Here is a 23,714-nt window from a genome sequence, read left to right as displayed (position 1 = left end):
TTTCACTCAAGGCTTATGACCCACGTATGCCCTGAAAACTGAACGTGCCAACTTATTGTCACAGACAGGCGCACTAAACAAAAAGTCATTTAGCAATTTAGGGGAATGGTGAAAATAACCTTCGACCGCTTAGCAAAAAATGACAAAGTTCGTCTGCATTCCCAAATAACTTGCCCTTCTTGTTCTTCATTTCAAAATTATACTACTGTAGAACCAAGCTCTATCTTAGAAGTTAACTGTTTCTTGATATTGCACTTTGCAGCTAGGCCAAGGGACAATGGTCCGTCTCTGCAGTGAATTTGCAAACCAGAAGAGAGCACTGCACTTTTTGGATGGCCCATATAATGCAAGCGCACTCTTTGACTTTCGAGCTGCGTATCTGATGGCACGTTCAGCGAGCGGTATTTGCCAGTAGCCAGCGTAGTTGATAGGCCGCTCGACTGACCTGTTCTTCTCCCTCTTTAATATTGGGAATATGATTTACTAGAGGAGCGGGATCTTTATCTCGAGCTTCTACCAAGACCATTGGCGAAACGATACCGATTTTCGCTGGTTTTATTACAGCAACTTTGAGCATTCGCTTAACTTGTCTATCCAATATTTTTTCTACCTTGCATAAAATTGGTAGCACTTTGACCGCACTGAGTCGCTAGAAGTCAGCTCATTATTGTGCTCAAGTCAAATTAGGTCTTCCTTGTCTGTCCACAAAACACTTCTGAAACTCAGCTATGAGCTCACTAAAACCAGATAACTGAGCTTTTTCAGTTCACCCTCCGCTCCATCTCTTTGATGAGTCCATGAGTATTGCGCATCTCTCCGCTAAGATAAAGCACACTGTCATTCATCTCCTGAAAAATGTTTAATATTAGATTTACCAAGGCATCTCCCTGCACGTAAGGCTTGATCAGGTTGCGATGATGGATGCGGAAGCTTTAATGCCTGCGAGAGATTTTCACCGCGGAGTTACTGTCAGGCAGCTTAGCAACCTCTTCAGCAGGTCCTTCCCACTGCACTTCGAGCCTATTCTGCCGTAAAGGTCTCAGCAACATCATTTGTTCCGTGATGTGATTGCTCTTCTGACGGAGTATTATCATAGTACACTTTGGAACGAGGTTGCAATGACTTCATGCTGACCTCTATAAGTTCTTTAATGTTACGTAAGCAATTGCAGAGTTTCAAAACGAATTCTACCTTTGTTGGATTTTCACCTTGCCCCTCCCAGACTTCGCTATAACAGCCAGGATCAATTCAGCGGATTCATGTGGCGCCGATTAAAAGGCGAAACCTGTTGCAGGTACGCAGCCATCCCAGTCGCGCTAGTTTTCCTAACATTGTGTCTTGCAAGAATGTGCTTGAGAACAGAATTCACCTGCCTACGCTGTTGTCCTGCTGACGGTGGATTGAGCTATACACAGTCTTAATGACACATGGCTTGATAAATTATGTAGTGAGGACAGTTGTGATATGCGCTGCCCTGGTTGCTTTTGATCTCGGAAGAGAATCTAACTCGTGCAAAAACTGACAGCAGCGAATGCACACCTCTCTCAGAGATCATCACACGCCACGTTAAGCCCCGGGAAACTTTGTGGCTGGGCATAAGATAGTATGTAACGGTATCCTTTCTCTGTCATAGGGATTGCAAAAATTACGTCTATCACTAACCGGGGAAGTGGGTTGCTAATGAGGATATTAAGACTATCGGTTCTTTTCACATATCTTACGCCTTCCTGATCTGTTGGCATGTGTCTAATGCGCTGTAAAAAGCTCTATAGATCTCGTTAAGGCATTTGGGCCAATAGTATACCTGCAGTAGCCTTTGTTTTGCTTTCCAAACACCAAGGTGACACGACTCTACGCATCCATGGGAATGTCGCAGTAAGTCTTCGCAATGATTTTCAAGAATGACCAATCTGTGTTTCTCCATTACGGGCTAATCGTAGAATAAGCGATACAGCACAGAGGTTCACATTTAGAAAAAAGTATGCTTTGCTGCCGTATTCGGTCTGCGGCGGAGCTCTCTGATCTCTTGTGCCGTGGGATAATTGACCGGTTCCATCTCAAATGTCATCTCGTTTGCCACTTAAATATCGTGTGACATTAGGAGGCACTGGTGGCAAGAGGTTACCGTCAAGTGCGTCCTGTACCGCAGTTCGTCAATCTCACTTTCATGCTTACTTGTGGCGGAGGTTTCGATCTCAACATTTTTTGATCCGCTATCCTTCACATCGGTCACAGTTTCAACTCCTGTTTTTGCCGTTGCAGAAGTTTCTGAAATAAGCTGCGTCGCCATTAGTCGCGCTATTGAACGTGCTAAGGGCAGCACAACTCTCCCTGAAACGGGTGGCCCTAACGCCTACGAGCATATTAGATTTGGTGAATGCCAAATACGAATAGCATTTAGGGAGGTTGTCGGACACGGCAGTTCGGTCCTTATCTGACGAAAAGGACCGTCGAGTACTATCTCCACGATGTGCAAGCACACGCTCTGCTCTTTCACAAACTGTCGTATATACGCACACTGGCCTGCATAATGGAAGGCGACACAATTTTGAGATGAGAAACAGTTATTTTTGCGGCAAACTCACCTAGTACCATGCCAGGCTTCTCTTTGACCACTAGATCTTGCATACACTGATGTCTTCCTCGTAGTCATTGAGATACAAGAAGCAATCTTTTCATTGTGGAGGTTGACGCCAATGTATCCTGGATTTTTACACCTGTAGCAAGTGAAGGGCTTTGCACACTCTAATTCTTTCTTTGCATTTTGCGCTTCGGCCGCTCCCGAATCGCTATCACTGCCACCATTTAGCGGGAGTTTGCCTGAAGAAACCTTCCTTTCTTATTTGTTTACGTATGGCTTCCAATGGCCCAATTGTGACGGTTACTGGCACTGGCACTCCTCAACGAGTTAAGTTCATTCCGTGGCAGACCCACTATTACTCCGGTTCAATAAACAATCCATTTTCCTTTCCAGTATATAGTTATAAACTGGTCCAAAAGGACTCGTTCAACTGCGGACCGGATTGTAGGACTAGGTGCTTTTTAACCCCTCGAACATATTGTTACGAGGCACGTCGAGATGTTAGGATGTGATGGTACGCCGTAGCCGCAACAGTTCACCGTCAGGGACACACTCACAGGAGAGCCAGATGTAGCTGCAGCGTCGTCTTTCTCCACTAGCCCAGCACTTCGTCATCGTCTCTTTCACTGCGTACCGTAACAATACCCCCCACCCCCGCGGAGGAAGCACAGTCCCGGTGCGTAGACTACACAGGTGAGCGCGAGATATAAGGTTTCAGACGGGCGACTTGCACGACTTCTGGATGATGGTTTGCAGGAGAGTGGCGGTTCACAGGGATAATCTCGTACGTCACGTTGGTAAGTTGCCGCAAGACCTGGTAAGGGCCCACGTAGCGGGGCAGAAGTTTCTCGCACATGCCTACACATCGAGCAGAGAGCCAGAGGAGTACGATGGAGCCAGGAGGGTAGTAGGCGTCACGGTGCTGGAGATTGTAACGGTGCTTTAGAGAACGCTGGGACGCACGAAGCCGGTCTCGAGCAATATGACGGGAGGCATCAGCGCGGGCGATGGCATCAGAAACGTAACTGCAGGAGGAATCGTCAAGAGGCAGTAAGGTGTCGAAGGGAAGTAGAAGGTCGCGGCCGAAGAGTAGATAAAAGGGAGAGTATCCGGCGTTATCATGCCGTGAGGAGTTATAAGCGAATGTTATGAAAGGTAAAGAGATGTCCCAGTCACGGTGATGGTCAGACACATACATTGACATCATATCGGTCAGTGTACGATTAAGGCGCTCAGTAAGACCGTTCGTTTGTGGATGGTAGGCCGTTGTGAAGTTGTGGCGCGTAGCGCATGAGCGCAGAAGGTCATTAACAACTTTAGAAAGGAAGCAGCGATCGGTGGGCAGTTGACGAGGGGCACCATGGAGCAAGATGACGTCATGCAGAAGAAAGTCTGCAACGTCGGAGGCACAGCTGGTGGGGATAGCTCTGGCTATGGCCTACCGGGTGGCGTAATTGGTCGCTACAACAATCCATTTGTTCCCTGAAGAGGATGTGGGAAATGGCCCAAGGAGGTCGAGACCAACTCGAGAAAAGGGCTCAGTTGGAACTGCGAGTGGTTGCAGGGGCCCACTAGGCTGAAGAGACGGGGTCTTCCTGCGCTGGCACAGCTCACAGGTGGCGACGTAGCGACGAACAGAGCTGTAGAGGTCAGGCCAGAAGAATCGCCGTCGAACATAGTCGTACGTGCGGGACACGTTCGAAATGGATAAAACGCAGTCCTCAGCAGTATTGTCAGGAAGTTCAGGAGGGTCAACGGGGTGGCGGGACAGACAGTCGGCGTCTTGATGTAGGCGGCCTGACTTGTACAGAACAGTAAACGTGTATTCTTGTAATCGCAAGGCCCAGCGACCTAAGCGGCCAGTAGCGTCCTTAAGTGATGACAACCAACACAAGGCATGATGGTCCGTCACCACGCTGAAGGGCCGCCAAAACAAATAAGGGCGGAATTTGGTCAACGCCCAAACAAGTGCAAGGCATTCGTGCTCCGTAATGGAATAATTGCGCTTGGACTGAGATAGAAGGCGGCTGGCATAGGCAATCACACGAGAGTGGGCGTGCTGGTACTGGGCAAGGATGGCGCCAATACCATGTCCGCTAGCGTCGGTGCGCAGTTCTGTAAGCGCAGACGGGTCGAAGTTCGCCAGTACAGGGAGAGTGGTGAGCGCGGAAATGAGCGTTGTGAAGGCCTGAGCTTGTTCACGGCTCCACGAGAAATTCACTTTTTTCTGCAAAAGGGAGGTATGGGGATGTGCTAGGTCAGCGAAGCTCCGAATGAAGCGACGGAAGTAGGAGCAGAGCTCGAGAAAACTTCGCACATCACTTGTATTACGTGGTGTAGGGAACTCGCGGAGTGCACGAACTTTATCAGGGTCGGACTGCACACCATTTTCGTCAACCAAATGTCCCAGGATTTTGATCTGGCGGCGGCCGAAGCTGCATTTTTTTGCGTTGAGTTGAAGACCGGCGCGGCGAAAGACTGCCAGTATCGTAGAAAGCCGTTCAAGGTGACTTGTGAACGTGGGAGAGAAAACGACAACGTCATCTAAGTAGCATAAGCACGTTGTCCACTTGAAGCCACGGAGAAGCGAGTCCAGCATGCGCTCGAAGTTCGCAGGAGCGTTACAGAGGCCAAATGGCATGACCTTTAATTCGTATAGTCTGTCAGGGGTGACAAATGCGGTTTTCTCTCGATCCCGTTCGTCGACAGCTATTGCTGTCGACGAACGCTGGCACCATGCAATAGCTGGTAAATAGCTGAGAAATTGCTGGCACCATGCAAGCAGTCGAGGGCGTCGTCAATTCTCGGGAGCGGATAAACCTTTTTTTAGTGATCTGATTGAGGTGGCGGTAATCTACACAGAATCTCCAAGTTTGATCTTTCGTTGTGACTAAAACGACAGGAGACGCCCAAGGACTGCAGGAAGGCTCAATAATATTATTTGTCAACATCTTGTCGACCTCCTTCTGTATCACGTGGCGCTCAGCAAGAGAGACTCGATAAGGCCTTTTGTGAATAGGGCTGGCATCACCAGTATTGATGCGATGGGTAACGACAGGTGTCTGGGCCAAAGGTCGGTCGCCAAAAGAAAAAAAATGTCGCTGTACGAAAACAAAAGGTCGGAGAGAGCACTGGCTTGCTGAGGTGTCAAATCGGGTGCTATCATGGGATTTGAAAGGGTCGAACGAGTAGCTGATACGCGGGGTTCAGACATAGGCACAGGCTTGAGGGCAGAAACTTCGCAGTCAGCCAACGGAAGCAAATCAGCGCGTGCAATGCCATTGGGCAAAACTTGGACAGAGCGGCTAAAGTTAAGGACAGCAAGATAGGTTCTGTTATCCGTGACGGTCAGGACAGTGTGAGGGAGTATGATGTTACGGTGGAGATCGGTGATTGGACAAGTGACGTATGTACCATCAGGAATAGCAGGAAACGGGGCCAAAGGAACATACATGGCAGCTTCGGGCGGTAGGCGAACAAACTAGACGGAGCAGAGGCGTGGCTTGATATCTGTGCGGTCGGAGCAGAAAGGCAGGTCTAAGCGAAGGAGGCCACTTGAACAATCAATCAGGGCAGAGTGCGCCGTTAAAAAGTCGATGCCGAGGATCACATCGTGAGGGCAGCGGTCGATTACAGTGAAGAGCACAGGGGTAGTTCGACCACAAATGCTCACGTGCGCAGTCCAAAGTGCCACGACGGCAGCGACGCCTCCATCGGCGACACGAACGGCTGATGAAGAGGCGGGTGCGACAACTTTTTTGAGTCGGCAGCGAAACGAAGAGCTGAGGACGGAAATTTGGGCACCAGTGTAAATTAGGGTGGAGTGATGTTTCTCTCGTTCGTTGCCATTCTTCGGAGGGGCTAAAGCCTCTCCAAACGTGGTCATTCGGCAGTGAAGAAGCAGAAGACGATGATCTGATGATGGTCAGGAGGCGATATATATTTACAGAAGCAAAACAGTATACATAGGCAAAGTTACAGCAACAAGTCACACAGACAACTGTAACTTAAAAGAAAATCAAGACTCTCACACAGAGAAGTCACTTTACAGGCCCTTAATTTCCTACCGAGCGTTTCGGTTAACGCCTAGGGGGTGTAAATACGTGCTAAGCACAGAGCCTCAATCTTGACTGTCGAACATGGTCCAAGGACCGCTTTTTGATACCAGACATCAACAGACCCAAGGGCGGTCACCTTAGGTGATCCGCCCCGAAAATGAAGCAGCCAATCAAATTATTTAAAAACATGCCACAACCCCCGTGGGTTGGGAATAATCTTGGACCCAGGTCCTTAATTACGCCAAATAAAAATACAACATTCAAAACACACACTCTCTCCACTCGCTGGTCCCCAAACCCTCTCACACGGCTCCTCTCTTTGCCTCCCCTGCTCAGCGTGTTTGCGACGCGATCTTGCAGCTGGCGCCTTTGTCAAAGAAACGCCGCGGGGGATCTGGAGACTAGGCCACCCAGTCATCCCGTTCGAGGAAAAGGGGGGGGGGGGGGCGTCACTGTCCCAGAGCAGAGTACAGTCGCCGTTGCTCGGACCCAATGTCTCGCGACACAGCGGGAGGCCGCTGGGCTGATTGCCTACTTGGGAGGGCGCCAAGGGTCGCGCCTATTGTCGTCTTCTGCAGGACATTTAGTGAACGCTTGTGGCAGTGCAAAAAGCTTCATTAACGGCGTCTCCCTGCACCCATGCTTGGCGCCACGGCGGGACATCGCTGGACGAGCTGCCCGTAAAGTGGTTCGCAGAAGCGTGCTGCTGTTGTTTCCGGCTGATAAGGATGAGTCTGCCGTTCGCTTCTTGGCGACGCCTCTTGGCGAAGGGGCGAAACAAACCAAGCCTCCCGCGCGCCAGCGCTCTCGTGCCCAAGAAAAGGAGAAAAAAAAACAACGTTCGCTTCTTGGCCTCGGTGCGTGGGGGGTTCGACCGCCAGCTCGACTCCACGTGCGAGTCGCTTTTCACTGCGGCCCTACACGTCCCTCCTAAGAGGGTAAATGAGCTTGGAATCGGGTCATTTCAGCCTAATACAACAAAGGCCGCAACAAACCGCTAAGAAAACAAAACATGTAAGACACTTCGCACGTGAATGGAACACCAAATGAATCTCGCGACACAAGATGGGTATAACACAAAACAAATCACACATTCGCATCGGCGGACCGGACAGTGTTCGCGAAAGTACCGCGCGCGAGAAATTGGATGTCTTCACGCCAAGTTCACGCGCACTCCACCGTTCACATCACACATTGCATCGGGTACGCGGGAACATTCACGCGTCGCCGAAAGGCCATGGCTCAAGCGTGTGCTTGCTCTACGCCCCAAGTCACATTAGGGACACGGGTTAACGCGTCGGCGTTATCATTGCTTGACCCTTTCCTGTGGGTCACCGTCACATTGTAGCGCTGTAAGGCCAGCGCCCATCGCGCGAGTTTTGTCCCATGAGGCGTACTATTCGTGAGATAGGAGAGGGGATTGTGGTCAGACACCAAGTTATTTCTGCCCCGTACACCCAATGATCAAATTTCTTTAGTGCCCAGATAATGGCGATTGCTTCCCGCTCGATCGTAGACCAGCGGGTCTGCGTTGGCGTGAATCGGTGGCTTGCAAACGCTATCGGCCTTTCCCGTCCCTCGTCTCCCATCTGCGCCAAACAAGCCCCCGCTGCAACGTCGGACGCGTCGGTGAACACCCAATATGGCCTTTTAATGTCGGGAGTGTTAAGTGATGCAGCTTCGCACAGAGCTGACTTGACCCTGTCGAGCGCGTTTGCGCTTCCTGGCTCCACGGAATCGTGTTAGGTACACCTCGCCTCGTCAAAGACGTGAGTTGTGGGGCCACCACGGCGTATCCTTTAACGTAATCGCGGTAGTGACCACATCAGCCTAGCAGACTCCGTAGCTGTCTCTTTGTTGCGGAGGGCACGAGCCCACGAATGGCCGATATCTTTTCTGGGTCGGGCCCATGGGTTCCGCCTCCCACTATGTGTCCTAGGTACTTAATGTGGGCCTGTGCGACCTGACAGTTTTCCTGGCTCACTTTAAGCTTGGCGTCGCGCAACAAATAAAAAATAATTTCCAAGTGCCGCAAGTGTTCAGTCCACGAGGAAGAGAAAATGGCGATGTCATTGAGGTATGCGGCCGCATAAGCCTGATGTTTCGAGAGGAGGGTGTTCATTATCCGCTGAAAGGTGGCCGCGGCGTTCTTTAGCCCGAACGGCATGACGCGCCAAGCATATTGTCCCTCGTGAGTTACAAAGGCGGTCAGATGTTGGCTCTCCGGAGCTACCGGCACCTGCCAGTATCCATGTCGCAAGTCGATAAGAGGGATATACCTAGCGCGGCCCACCCTCATGATGAGCTCTTTAGGGGTGACATTGGAAAGGCATCCGTGCGCGTCGCTGCGTTTAAAGCGCGATAGTCAACACACATGCGCACCGATCCATCCTTCTTACGCACGCATACAACGGGATGGGCGCACTCGCTTTCCACCTTATACACCAGCCCGAGGTCTCGCAACTCGTTTACCTGGCGGCTCACCTCACTCCTTAATACCTCCGGCACACGATATGGGAAAGTGCGTTTGAGCTGGTGGCCTTCGTGCAGCTCTATCTTATGTGCCCCAACTCGTGCGACTCCCGGCGTTTCGCTGAACAAATCAGCGTAAGCGGCAAACACCTCCGAGATCTCGAGGCGGTCCTGAGTAGGTAGGTGTGCGAGTTTCTCCGCATCTATCAGACAACCACCACATCTTTCAGGCACAGACCGAGGGGTGTACTCGATTTCACCAAACTCCTCGTCTTCCTCGAAAACTACTCCGACATGGCTGACACGTGCGTAGTAGGGTCGCAGCCTGTTCGCATGCACTATCGCTGTAGCCTTTTTTCCCTTGTCGATTCTGTACGAGTTATGCCTCTCTTGCGCGGTTACGACGAATGGATCGAGCCATTTGGCGGCCATTTCACTGCCAGGGTCTGTGTCAAAGAGCAATACCAGGTCTCCGATGACAAACGTCTTGCTCCGTGCGCGCCTGTTATACGCCTGCGCGTAAGTTCCCTGACGTGCTTTCGACGTCAAACTCGCTACTTCTGCTGCTACTTCTAGCTGCTCACGTAGCTGTCGCAAATAATTCGCGGGTTCTTCCCTGAGTGTGTTCGGGAGGGGTTGCTGGCCTGTCCATGTTCGCTGCAGAATTTCCAGCGCTCCGATAGGGTTTCTACCAAATAAGAGCCGGAACGGCGCCACGCCTGTAGTGTCATGGGGGTTTCCCTGTACGCCCAGAGAACGAACGGGACCCGTCTATCCCAGTTCTTGGGATCTTTCTCAATAACACGAAACAACATGTTCTTCAAGACGCGGTTCCACCTTTTCGCTGTCCCGTTGCTCTCCTGATGCTCCGGTGTCGAAAAACGCGGTGCGCATGCCAGTCTTGCTAACATCTCACACGTCAGCTGCACTGTGAAGTTCGTTCCCTGATCTGAACATACTACCTCAGGTATGCCTGTGCGGCTGAAAATCGTAAGCAAGGCGTCGCATGTTGCCCTAGCGGTTAGGGATCGCAAAGAGACTACCTCCGGCCACCGCGTGCACAAGTCAACGAGGCAGAGAGCGTACCTATGACCTCTGCTCGACGGAAAATCGAGCGGCCCGATTATATCGACATTTACGACCTGAAACGGATGGTCGGGTCTGGTGAGAGGTGTGATGGGAACCCTATCTTTAATTCGCCTGTCTTAGCGGACTTGACAGCCGTGTCATGTCCTGCAGTGTCGCGTTACGTCCCCTTCTAAGCCTGGCCAGAAAAAGCTGTACTTAATTCTGGTCTTTGTCTTCCGTGGCCCCAAATGGCCGCCCCAAAGGGACTCATGCGCAAGGCAGAGTACCTCTTCACGCCTGCTAAGGGGGAGCACAAGCTGCTTCACTTTGCTACCGGAGATCGAGTCCCAGTGATACAACAAGCCGTCTGAAACAAACATGCCTGCCTTCCCTGCCTTTGCGTCAGCCCACGCTTTCTTTGAGGTTTCGTCTGATAATTGGTCGGATCTGAATGCCTGGCGCTGTTTTAAGGCTGCGTCCGCGTCATCCTGGATCGAGATTACATCTTCCTTCTCGCTTTCTTCCAGATCTACTTCACAAGGCTGTTCGGTCACCACACCCTGCTCACCACTCATTAGTTTGTCTGCCTCAGGCCCCGCCGCTTGCTCCTCGTGTGATGTAGAGCTCAGCTTTGCGCTCTGCTCCGCCATGGTGACAGACGCGTTAACTGCTTCAGACAGAGGGCATGCTTTAATCATAACAAGTGCCTCGTATAGACTGTCTATCTCCGAAAGCAGTTCCCAATCCTCCCTGGAGAGCAAACCATCCGCTCCCTCCGCCAGCTTATCAGAAAGCGCGCATACAATGTCTACTGCCTCGGGCCCTGCTATGTGTGCGGTGGGCCGCCTGATGCTTACCGCAAGAGTGACCAGTTTTGTGTTAACCGTCTCCCCAAAAGCCGATACTAGCTTTATCGAGCCGGATGGCTCCCGACATATACTTGGCACGAGGCCTTCCCTAACCACGGTTATCTCGCTACCGGTATCAATTATAGCTGTCGCCGGTATCCCTGCGCACTCAATCTCCACCTGCTGTAGCTTCGATTTGCGTACCTCGTCTAATGACTGGGGAGTTTTCATCTCTGCTACTAGGGTTGTCAGGGAGGGTACTGACGCCGGTGTTTCGCATGCCTCTGCGTTGGCCACAGCTACTTTTTGAGCTCGAGTGCGTTTCTCCTTCTTCTGCACATTTTGTGAAGCGCGAGGGCATTGCTTGGCTCGGTGGCCAGATGCGCGGCACTCATAACACTGAATTGGCCGTTTGCTATCATTGTTCGCCGCTCGCGGGGGTCCCTTCGGTTTTTCCGCATACACAACAATTTGTTTCGCTGCGCGCCCCTTGCCCTTAGCCTGCTCGAACGCTTGGAGAACGTCGAATATTTAATCCGGTTGTAGCCACCTCTCCTTCTCACGAAGACGCACATACTCTAATCCCTCAGGGCTCAAGCTGCCCTTTATGCGATCTGCGATGATCAATGATACCAGGTCGTCTTTGGTTTCTACGTCCCGTGATCGAAGGTAGTACTGAAAGTACTTCTTAGTGCGCGAGGTGAACTGCGCCCAGGTTTCATCGCGGCGTTTCGTCGCGCGCTCAAAGCGTTCGAGGTATTCTGATGGGTTAAGCTTCAGCTTCTTTAAAACGGCTGTTTTTACCGACTCGTAGCTGCCACACTCATCGTCCCCGAGTTTACGGAGAAGGTACCTGACACGCTCAGCTAATGCTGGCATGATTAAGTGAACGCGGCTTCCGTTTGGCACCTTGCACGTCGTGAAAATTCTCTCGACTCCCTCGAACCATAACGGCACGTCCGCGTAACACGACAGCTTCACTCCCTTAAGGACTTTGGCGCATTGGGAGTCTGGATCGGGCTCCATTCGACGCTGATCGTCAATGTCTGACCTTACAGACGTCTGCCCGCTTCCCGCTATCGCCATTGCAACCGCTGGATCTAGCCCAAGTTTCTGTAACTCTAGGCGTTCCTGTGAAAGAATTTTCAATTTTTGCAGCTCAAAATCTAGTTCCATGCGGCGAATTGCAACAGCATCGGATAGCGACATCTCCGCTACTTCACGTAGCGCTCCTGCTACAGGCTGAGTTGTCGCTTGCTGCGACTGCTCGCTGTCATCTGTTATATCTCCCCCTGTCTCTCTCTCGCCTACGCTCGCCATCATGCTCCGTGTTAAAACCATACGCCACTTTGCGCTTGAGCCATAGCCACTACAATAAAGCTCAAGAAATCCCGCTTACCCGTGCTGGTTTCGCCAGTTGGGGCCTCCGTCCCTTGGTGCCGCAGCCTCGTCGGAGTCCTTCCCCAGAACGCTGCCTCTGGTTCGGGGCCTCGATCATTTTGCTGCTTCTGGCTGGACGTGCGGACGCTTGTTGCCTAGTGGGCTCCCAGGGCCTGGGTGCTCTGGGTGATGATCGTGGTCGCTGGTTGCCGAACCCTGTCGTGCGGCGCCAGTGATATATAGCTCATTCGTTGCCAATCTTCGGAGGGGCTGAAGCCTCTCCAAACGTGGTCATTCGGCAGTGAAGAAGCAGAAGACGATGATCTGATGATGGTCAAGAGGAGATATATATTTACAGAAGCAAAATAGTATACATAGGCAAAGTTACAGCAACAAGTCACACAGACAACTGTAACTTAAAAGAAAATGAAGACTCTCACACAGAGAAGTCACTTTACAGGCCCTTACTTTCCTACCGAGCGTTTCGGTTAAAGCCTAGGGGGTGTAAATGCGTGCTAAGCACGGAGCCTCAATCTTGACTGTCGAACATGGTCCGAGGTTTTTGATACCAGTCATCTACAAAGACCCAAGGGCGGCCACTTAGGTGATCCGCCCCGAAAATGAAGCAGCCAATCAAATTATTTAAAAACATGCCGCAACCCCCATGGGTTGGGAATAATCTTGGACCCAGGTCCTTATTTACGCCAAATAAAAATAAAACATTCAAAACACACACTCTCTCCACTCGCTGGTACCCAAACCCTCTCACAGGGCGCCTGCCTTTGCCTCCCCTCCTCAGCGTGTTTGCGACGCGACCTTGCAGCTGGCGCCTTTGTGAAAGAAACGCCAAGGGAGATCTGGAGACTAGGACACCCAGCCGTCCCGTTCGAGGAAAAGGGGGGGGGGCACTGTCCCAGAGCAGTGTACAGTCGCTGTTGCTCGGACCCAATGTCTCGCGACACAGCGGGAGGCCGCTGGGCTGATTGCCTACTTGGGAGGGCCAAGGGTCGCGCCTATTGTCGCCTTCTGCAGGACATTTAGTGAGCGCTTGTGGCAGTGCAAAAAGCTTCATTACTGGCGTCTCCCTGCATCCATGCTTGGCGCCAAGGGCGGGACATCGCTGGACGAGCTGGCCGTAAAGTGGTTCGCAGAAGCGTGCTGCTGTTGTTTCCGGCTGATAAGGATGCGTCTGTCGTTCGCTTCTTGGCGACGCCTCGGGGCGAAGGGGCGAAACAAACCAAGCCTCCCGCGCGCTCGAGTGCCCGCGCCCAAGAAAAGGGGAGAAAAGCAGAAAAAAAACTACAGCGCTCGCTCCTTGGCCTCGGTGCGTGGGGGGTTTGACCGCCAGCTCGACTGCACGCCGGAGTCGCTTTTCACTGCGGCCTTACAGGCGGTAACAGGCACAGCATCTACACAGATATGTGGAAGATAGCGGTGATGAGCGAGGGTCAGCAGAGGATTTTCGGGCCGGGTCGTCAATGCAGCTTCACCTGCCGGAGCTGCATTGATCAGTTTTCCTGGAGCGGGCCAGAGAAGTGAGGGGACGAGGAACGGTGAGGTAGAGTCGAGCGGGAACTGCGGGTCTGGGGAGACGGCGATCGGCTGGACATGCGCGGGGATGGCGGGTTAAAGTCACGAGAGGGCGTATCACGGAGAGAGGTTGGGTGTAGTCCGTAGGCGGTGCTGCCATCATGATAGTAGCGAGGTCGAGGTGGCGGAACCCAACGGCTGCGGCAATGGCGAGAAATGTGGCCGGCACGTGAGCAGTTGAAGCAGATGGGTTGGTTGTCCAAGGTCCGCCATTCTTCTGGGTTGCGGTAGCGTCGGGTAGATTCGGGGTATCGCGTCGGGAAGGCCGCAGTCGGAGCCGCAGCAGCTACCCTCGAAATTGTGGGCTGGACAGATGGCTGTGCGGACGGCTGACCAGAGCTGAGGCTTACGCTCGCATTAAGGCCCACGTTCGCCATTTCTTGGCGAACGAGAGCTTGGATCAGTGCTATAGTAGCATCCGCTGGCTGAGGTGTGAATGCGACGGGGGCCATTGCCTCCAGCACTCTGTGAACGATCCTGGTCAAGTTTGGCTCATGGTACGGCTACTGCAGTGTTGGCAGATCTTCGCACGAAGACGTAGAAACTGTGCTTGGCAAGCGGTCGAAGCGGGGAGCAATACGACGATGTTTAGTTTGCTCAAACCGCCGGCATACCTCGAGGACGGAGTCGAACGTCGTACAATCTTTGCAAAATAGAGGGTTAAAAGCGTCGTCAGCAATGCCCTTCGAGATGTGGCCCACCTTGTCCCACTCGGGCATGGCGCTGTTCGCTTTGCAGCATAGAGCTAGTACGTCTTTCATGTACGACAGATATGATTCGGTCGACGACTGTGCTCGCGATGCCAGGTCCTTTTTAGCGCCGAGCTTGCGTCCGATCGGCTTGCCAAAGAGATTCCGAAGCTTCTCTTTGCACCTGTCCCAGGATGTTAGATCTTCGTGAGTCTCGAACCAGACGCGCGCCGTACCAACCAGATAGAAAATGACATTTGCAAGCATCAACGTTGTGTCCCATCGGTGGTGCTTACTGACTCGCTCGTACATAGCGAGCCAGTCTTCGACGTCGATGTCATCGGTGCCGCAAAAGGTTCCCGGATCACAAGGCTGCGCAACGACGACAGTGGGCGCTGGTTGTGCCACTGTAGAGGTAGCTGCGTCGGACGCATTCTGCGGCAAACTGATGACGCCTTGTGTAAAACTAGCACACATTCTCGCGCTGTGCAGTGAACATCTACGTTTTCAAATTCCAATCGCAACACCTTCTAGCACTGTGCTGTGTGCTTCTTCGTCTTCATGACGTTTTATTAGCTCTGCTTCCATTAACCCAGCCAGCTGTGAGAGTGCGGTCGCGATCCGTGAGCGTAGCCGTGATAAATACACGTTGCCTGGAGTAGACGAATCCCCTCACAATAAAGACAGGGACCGCTGCATAGCAAGAAAGCTGCCGAGACCGCCGCACAACGACATTGCTTTCGGTTAACTTCAATCCAGTTTATTTGCAAGAAGGTTCTGGTCCCTTCCCTGAGCTAAAACTGTGAAAATAGTTTCAGGCAGTTACAAGGCATCAAACAGCAGACACAATTCAAATATTCACACGAGCAAAAGGCAAGTTTGTGACTTTACACCTGCAACAAAAACAGGATCACCATGGCAAATCAGTCCAAAAAATGTTCGCAGCTTTTAACATAGCGACATGTCGGATTACATGACTCTGAATGTCCATTTACTGTGCAGAGCCCTCACGAGAATATACAGATCGGGGGAAAGAAGCCGCCTCTGAATCTGGGCAGGCAGGCAGTGGCTCTCATGGCCTTGTCGGGAACTCTCGGCCAAAGAAGCAGTAGACTATATGTGTTACCGAAGCTTTGCGTGAAAGCCTACCAAGTCGTCAATTTGTAAGCTACATATGCAATACATTTCCAAGATACACACGGTGTGAAATACAGCTGTAATTGTATAGAAAGCTACACTATAATGAAGGCGCTTGCGCGCTTTTGTAGCCCTTAGGGCTGCCTGTCTAATATTGTACAGAATTTTCAATTGCCTTTCCACCTTATCTTTCCCCTACTTGCCATCTCAGGTAGCAACCAATCTCTCTTTGAAACAGCAACACTGAGAAGCAAAGCGTGTCAGGGCCATGCTCCCGAATTTTGCTCACAATGGCCACTACCTTCATAGACTCCTTCCTCTCTGATCCCCACACTTTCACCTGCTCTCAAGTCCCGCTCTCTTGAATATTCTCCAAGACCGTTGAGTCCATACCCATTGATTATCGTAATGTTGTGCGATGTATTAGCGCAGTCGCTCCAGTATTCCTCTTCTGCCGTAGTCACCGTCAGTATTCATCCTATAGCACCTCAATATCTTCTCTACCTTTCAGGAATCATAAAACGCCCTCCCTCAACAGTATCCGTCGTCATCGTTTTTGCCACACAGCCGCAATCCGGTTACATATCGCTTTGTTTTGAGAACGCAGCCAAAGCCTCCCTCATATCCGGTTTAAAGCACGGAATGGGATACCACTTAATCCTCCACCTGCTAGCCATTATAGTTTGAAAATCGCTCTCATTCAACAAACCACGTCGGACAGGCTGGATGATAGGAGAAGGCTATCACAGCACCGGTTTTGAAGCATAGTCTAAAAACTGCCACCTAAATGATGCTCGCTAAATGGGGCCATTTGCCACAGATTTTAACTGGAGTTAAGCCATGTAACCTTGTTAGGTCCGAGAATTCGCTAACGATCAGTACGAGGAAAACATTTGACGGTCACAAACATGTGTGGCTCGACGACAAGGCGTCGTCATCAACCTGCTGATATTTGAGGCACTGGGTGGAAGTTTGCTGCTGATTATTCAGTGGGGTTTATGATGTCACGAGATGGCAAGAGAAAGCAGAGCTGGTAGGCACCTTTGTTGTGGCTGTTGCTAGCCAACATTAATGAGGTTTCATATCAGCAGCAGAAATAGTGACATTGAAGTTGTGATAGCACCTCGCACAATGAGTTTTGAGACATACATATTTCAAGAATTTATAGCTCAATAGACATAACACTTTTGTAGACAGACATGACCTTAACTGACATAGAAAATTCAATTTTTGTATTTCTTTCAAGCTTTGATAGGCTGTTCGGGTTCCATATATTTATCTCCAATTTGAGGCCAAAATTCTTTGACCGACTTAAGTCTACCTCTGACTCTCTGTAGTCCTCTTTGAATAAAACACCGCTTTAAGGTGACGTCAATCTTCAGGATCACATTTTACCACAATGGAAAGACATCCAACACATCGCTATTTAAAATAAATACGATCACTGACATTGGACACATCGAAAGCAACCTACAAGCGCAATAATGTTTCTCTTATAAGGAAAGCACTGCGGATTAATCTGCCATCCGGAATCTGAAAAATATGTTATTTCAATCACTTCTCATCCTGAAAGATTCTAGCGAATTTTGGAGCTACTCGTCTTCTCAGTTTAAGAATTCTCCGTATAAATGGCCTAAATTCAGACGCCTTCTGTGGAAAGATGTGTGCTTGAAACGACAAAGTTTATACCTCTTTAATGATTGCATCAAGCGCGAGGAGCCGGTTTTTAGGAATGTATCAGGCATTTAAGGTATCTATGAGCGCTTTCGTGATTTCCAGCATCTGGTTTTGCCATTGATACTGTGTGAGAAAGATTTTCAAGCACCCTATATGACATAACGGGTTGATCATCGGGAGCTTCCTTTCTGGGCAAGAAATCAGTTTCAGTTTCAATTTGCTGCTTTCCCTCTATTGAAACGCTGCCGATATAGAATTATCTAAAACAGTTTGCCTTGATAGATACCGTGGCCCAGATGAAGGGAAGTCAATCAATACGGCCAGACTGAGGAAAGTCATTCACTAGAACTTGTTTAAAGATCAAGAAGCGTCCCTCATTGCAGTTGTTAATTTGCGCTTTATATATAAAACACAACATTGGCAGCCTCAATCTGAACTCTATTTCTCTACAGAATACAGGTTTCTATTTTAGTTTTATTTAAAATTGTTTGAATTAGTAATAGCGAAAAAAAAATTAACACATTGGTTCTCTTGGACTCGACACATACTTTCTACAATCTAGGCTTTCGGTGATCATTCATACTAAATTAGGCATTCAGCTATACGTGCACTAAATAATGATGCTGCTGCTGATTTGGAAATCATTGCAACCGTCCTGAAACATGATTCTTAGCCTATAATAAATTGCCGCTGCGGCAGTGAATCTCTTCTTTGTGAAAGTAACCCCAGATTTTTACACTTCGTGAATGTGCTTGGAGGAGAGACCAGTGGTGGGAATCTGACATCCATGTTATTACGACTTACAGTCTGTAAGCCAGAATCCGGTCTAAGTTTAGCCATGTTCGAACACATCTTGTGGGTTTTATGCGATGTCGGGGTGAGATTCGCAGCTGGTTGCCTTTGCTTCAGCTCAAAGTGTCAAACGAAAACATATTATCCGTGGCTAGGAATAAAAAAACTGTCTGGCATGCGGCGTGGAATATATGGTACCGGGAAAAGTCAGGAGCAAAATCTAGGTGATATATTGTGTTATTGTTTTTTTTTCAGTTCTGTGGCTTCTTGGGATCCTGCTGGGGAAGCTGTTCCTGCACTGGTCAGAATCCATGGTGTAGTGGGTACTGCATTGGCTGAAGCATAAACCTAAGTGAGAAATCTTCGCTCTTTGTGCTGAATTCCATGGCTTTCTCGTTTGTCCTTTATTTTCTGCTGAAGCCTTGAAACGTGCGCTGGGTAATTTATGGAGCCCACTACCTTAGACGAAGCATTTATCGGAAGTCATTTAGGCTGCGCGGTGTGAATCTGAAAGCATTATTATCTAATTTAGTTTTGATGTTTACAGTAAAAAAGACGTATTAAAACAACCTTGTTGAAGAGGGTTACAAGTATGTGTTGCATGCTATAGTCAGAAGTATGTTTCTAAGTCAAGAGTCGTGGATATGAATTACATATATATATATCACAATTCTCCACTCAAAGATCAAACACTCTTCAATAAAGAATCAGTTTCCACCTGTGGAGGCCGATAAATGAAACAGCTTGTTACATCTCATTAACATTAATTCCCCGTTTAGTGGAAACTTAGGATATCCCCGTGGGGTTTTTACAGTTTTGGTCGAGGTCGTGTGGATGCGGCACTAATTGTTTTACTGGCCAATTATCACGATACTGACATATGTTGTCATATACAATGTGATAACTCCGCATTGAAACGTCCATCTGGCGCTATCTAATTAGTGAGTGGCAAGTTGTACTACAAACTTTGCTTAGAAATCATTCGAGCCGAGAGTTTTTGAGTTAGATGCTTAGAAGAGATGAAACAACGACGTGATCATCTAATGACTACATTGTCGTAGAAACGCTGCAGTGTGGCGTGATACTTATGCAGCTTCTCGCTTATCACCTGCAGGTATGCTGAAGCATTATGGTTGGCTAGTTGCTTGAGCACCGTGCACCGAAGAGATAGAACATCACGCACAAAAGATACATCAACATCTTTGGTGGCGTTTTCCTATGGGTTTACGTTTGTATGTTTCTAGACTGGAGTCATCTATGTATTCCTCTTTAACGCACAGAAATAAAATGTTCACTTCATGGTCATCCCTGTGTTGGTTAGTCTCTCCGTTTCTTGTTCTTGCCTGTGCACGCCCCTACACGCCCCCTTCGATATATGATGCATGTAGCCGCGCCCTTCGATATATGATGCATGTAGCTAAGTACAAGTTGCCAGCAACGTCGAACATAACGATCCACCCTTCGTGAAAGCTATTGAGGAACTTCACGCAAGGTTGACTACTTATGTGAGCAAAGAAAACACAGAAGTTGTAATTTCGGCAGCCAGCCAAGGAAGTGGAGGACGTGAAAAAAAAATGAAAAGGAGCAGGTGGTTACCTCCTGGCCCAATGAACCAGGTAAAAGGACTGCGTCTTGAAGAGTACGCCATGCGCTCCTAGAACAGTGCTTTCTTTGCGGGAAAAAAGCATCGAAGCCACTTCATAACTGCTGAACCCTGCACGAAGTTTCTTTTGGCGGACCGTTGCAGTTATTTGACCCAGTACAGAGCATTCTATTGCTGCTTCGCTCTAGAGCTTTTGTCTGCTGCCGCAATACAGAACGTTTGATGTCAGCCGATGGCTAGCCACGCTGGGCGTATTCGCTCGTGCACATTTTCTGGTCTTCGCAGAGATGACAAGTCCACTTGTCAGAACGTTGCGTCGACTTGCGAACTGAGGCTTCCCCTCAACTCGTGCTCTGTGCTCTTGCATACCGTGTAGCATCTTTTTCTTATTCTACACTCAATACTGTGTGTTTTAGCCATTTTCTAATATTTTGTAATAAAATGCTTATGTTTTATATGATTATGATTGCTCTCAGAACAAATTGCTGGGTGGGGGGCAAAAAGCATTTTTTTATTCTTTTATCAAAATAATAAGGCAACAGTGGCTGAGAGCCACCGCTTCAATCAACCAAAAGCTTTATTTATTCATTCATTGATTCTTTTTAAATTAGCAGTGAGTATTTACGAATCTCTCGTTATCATTATCAACTTGAATATTCTCGCTACACTGTAAAAACAAAAACACCTTATTAGGTGTTTTCGCATGTCTATAACTAACACCCATGCACACTTAAAAAAAGTGGCTTCAGAGTGCCAGTACACCCTCAAAGATGGTGATTCGGTTGGTCAAAACACCCTTCTATGGGACCAATGCACTGGGGTGTTTTCATCACCGTTACAACCTATTGCAGGGTGAGAGCAGTGGCATTGCACCCTTACACCCCTTCAAAAAAATCAGTGCGCGTAACCTGCATATATTGCGTTCCCTAATTGGGAATTACTTTTGCCACTACACGTTCTTTAATGTTTTTCCTATGTGCACCGTTGCAGTCAAGCTTAATCGTATACCTAGTAACCACCTGCAATGCCAAATGAGCATGTAAAAAGATGCTGCATGCCATTATTTTGACATCCCGAATGACCCATACCAGTATGATTGTTTTCTCAAATTCACAAAGCATGTTACGAAAAAATGTCACAGCTTCACACGCAGGAGGAAACTGGAAGTCTTTTATTTGGCATAGAAGGGTCAGGGTTCGGGCTAGTGGGTGCTCGGATGCTTGGGGGGGGAGGTCAGGGGGCACTTGTGTTCTGTTCCTTCATTGATGCGCGCTATGGAACCTCATTTATTTAACAATACTGCCGCTCTCAACCAAGACCCTAGCAGACAGCTAAAACACACATGTTACGTACGTAAATACCCCAAAAAATGAAAGAACCAAACAGTTCCAACAAATGCAGACAACAAAGTATACAATTCTCGTGAAGAACAGAACCAAACAATGCACACAACAGCATGGTGACATTTCTTGAAAAACAAAAACAAAACTATTAGTCGTATGCAACAATAATCACAGTACACAATATTAATCCTATGCTTTGCCAGCGTCAACGCGTGAACTTGCATAAAATTCGGCCTTGTGCGGTGAAATAAAGCGTCGTGCAGTGCATCTTGGCTTCGACACGCAGACGCCCAAATAGAGGGGCTCTATAAAGCAGTACAAATTATTGGAACCCTTGCCATATGCCAGATTGAACAGCCAAAATCCACCCGTTATTGGAACAATACCCTAAGTAGAGTCGATGACTCGAAGAAGCTTCCGTTGCTCAATGAAGGGGAAATGCTCTTCAGTGTCTTTGATGCTGCTCCCAGTATATCCTACGCACGGCGTGGCAGGCTTTTCTTCCGGTTCCATGATAAAATTGTGAAAGAAGTGCATAAGAGAGCAGCTGTATAAATGTGCACTGCGCATGGCAAAAAGCAAGTTCAACATGTTTTCTACTCTATATTGAGAATACACCAATGCCCCTTTAGTCGAGTGTACGGAGTGTATAGTTTAGTGTACAGCAGTGTGCTGGAAAAGGGCCCCATCAGAAACCACTGGTGGTTATCTCACAATTAAGAATGCAGAGTGAACTGTTATGGTTGGTTCAGGAGGCACAAAGCTGCCAGTCCTTGAACAAATCATAAATGAGAGCACGTAAGGTCAACCCATTTTTATTCATGCAGCATGCTGTTGCATGATATTTTTAGATTATGAAAGCTATTTTGTCAAATAAAAATGGCTTCACTCATCAAAAGCGCCTGGGTTAGAGAACTTCCATGCTGCCCCATGAACTTTTCGTTTCACATGCACTGGAATGTTTAATATGATAGTTAAAAATGTAAATAACCAATAGCTTGCTAAAGTATGCAGAAGCAAAAAGTAATAGCTGGATGTCTATCACTCCTAACAGCATTCACATGATCTTAATCGGAAAAAGTTGTTTCAAAAATGGTAATAAATTAAATTATTCTAAACTGGCAATGCAGGCCAAAAGGCAAAAATACTGCCTTGTATTTTACATGCTGGTTTAACAGCATTTGTAAACTGAACTACCCTATTACAAAAACCAGCACCTTCCAGTGCAAAACCAATTCTTTTTCACACATTTCTGTTGGGTACGCTGGTGGTCTGCAAGATTCAGCGAAGTTGTGACGCGAAGACACTAGTTGCGTTTGTATGATGGGAAAAAATACTGACATTTACAACGATGCAAGTGCATTTCTGGTATCCCACAAAGCACAAACAAGTGCTGAATGGATGCTGGGGCTGCACTGCTCCCAGTATCATTTTAGAAATAGGCAAATAAATGGGGAAATGAATAACAGTGCCCGAGTAAGCACTGTTTCCTTTGAATACAATGTGCACTTGAATATAAAATCAAGGGAGTTTTTTTTTTCCAGCATTAGTGGGAGAGCATCTCTTTTAAGCAACCACGATCAGCATAGTTCTGACCCTCACATTACCCACTTCTGAATATCTTGCAACTGAAAATGAAATTAGTTATAGGCTACCTTCAAAAAATGTAATTATTTGCTGACAGCACTGAAACATGGTGTGTACTACTAAAATAATAACAGCTGGCTCAATTGAAGGCTTCACACAAGACCTACAGCATACTCTGTACTGGCCAAGTAGATACTGCAGAACCAAACAAAAAATGTGGAAATAGTACTTAGCGATGGGACACTACAAAAAAAAACAAAGTGCATGTAATATGTAGCACATAATGCGTTTCTGAACTTTTTCACTCCTTGCGCTAAGTATGAACCAGCCGAGCACTAGGTCATCGCAATGTTTCCTGAAGTGTTTACATTTAAGTTCTAGTTACAAGGAGAAAGTTTTATCGCTGCCCTATGTAGCAGTTCTGAAACTTCATCGCACATTATTCATTGAAAGTGTACACTGGAGCTTTGAGTTGAGTGACAATTATGTGTGCAACAGCAGAGCATTACCAAACAACCAAACAGCAGAAGCTCCAAAAAATGTCAACACTGAAGCATGGCATGTTAAAATATTTTCCACAAATAGCACAGTGTATGCGTAGACATACAGAACATCAGTGGTGAGGCTCAAGAGGCAGCAGAAAGCTCGTGTTCAAGAAGTTGTAATCGGCATAGCGGCAGGCAGTCTAAGCACTTTGAAATGCTAAAGGTCCGAATACTAAAAATTTGTTGACTAACTTGAAATGCAAAAATAACAGTTTGGATTTATTGAGAATGTCTGCTATAAATAAAAATGTCTATTGACAGTGCCACATGGTATGCATGAAATGTTAGCATCTGTAGTTGAAGGCATTACATTTATACAACATGAACATTAAAACACAGCAGTA

General features: G+C 48.4%; 1 protein-coding gene, 1 long non-coding RNA gene and 1 pseudogene across 4 annotated transcripts in view; 1 reads left to right on the top strand and 2 right to left on the bottom strand.

The window, feature by feature from the left end:
- The window catches only part of LOC146174498 (uncharacterized), a 52,297-nt gene extending 32,714 nt beyond the window's left edge, over nt 1-19,583 (top strand). For all 3 annotated transcript variants that reach the window (XR_014701826.1, XR_014701824.1, XR_014701825.1), the window contains 2 exons: nt 18,548-18,644; nt 19,407-19,583. This is a non-coding gene — a long non-coding RNA (uncharacterized LOC146174498). The remainder of the gene's footprint in view (nt 1-18,547; nt 18,645-19,406) is intronic.
- LOC146174500 (uncharacterized) lies at nt 762-11,258 on the bottom strand. The gene is given in 3 exon segments (XM_084584264.1): nt 762-848; nt 10,074-10,742; nt 10,848-11,258. Coding segments are annotated over 3 exon segments (1,167 nt in total).
- LOC146174499 (uncharacterized) lies at nt 11,276-12,053 on the bottom strand (annotated as a pseudogene).
- Nucleotides 19,584-23,714: the final 4,131 nt, after the last annotated feature.

Source organism: Amblyomma maculatum, chromosome 11, assembly GCF_055883805.1.
Source record: "Amblyomma maculatum isolate TAMU_Amacu chromosome 11, ASM5588380v1, whole genome shotgun sequence".
Classification (NCBI taxonomy): domain Eukaryota; kingdom Metazoa; phylum Arthropoda; class Arachnida; order Ixodida; family Ixodidae; genus Amblyomma; species Amblyomma maculatum.
This window is presented reverse-complemented; position numbering and strand designations above follow the sequence as displayed.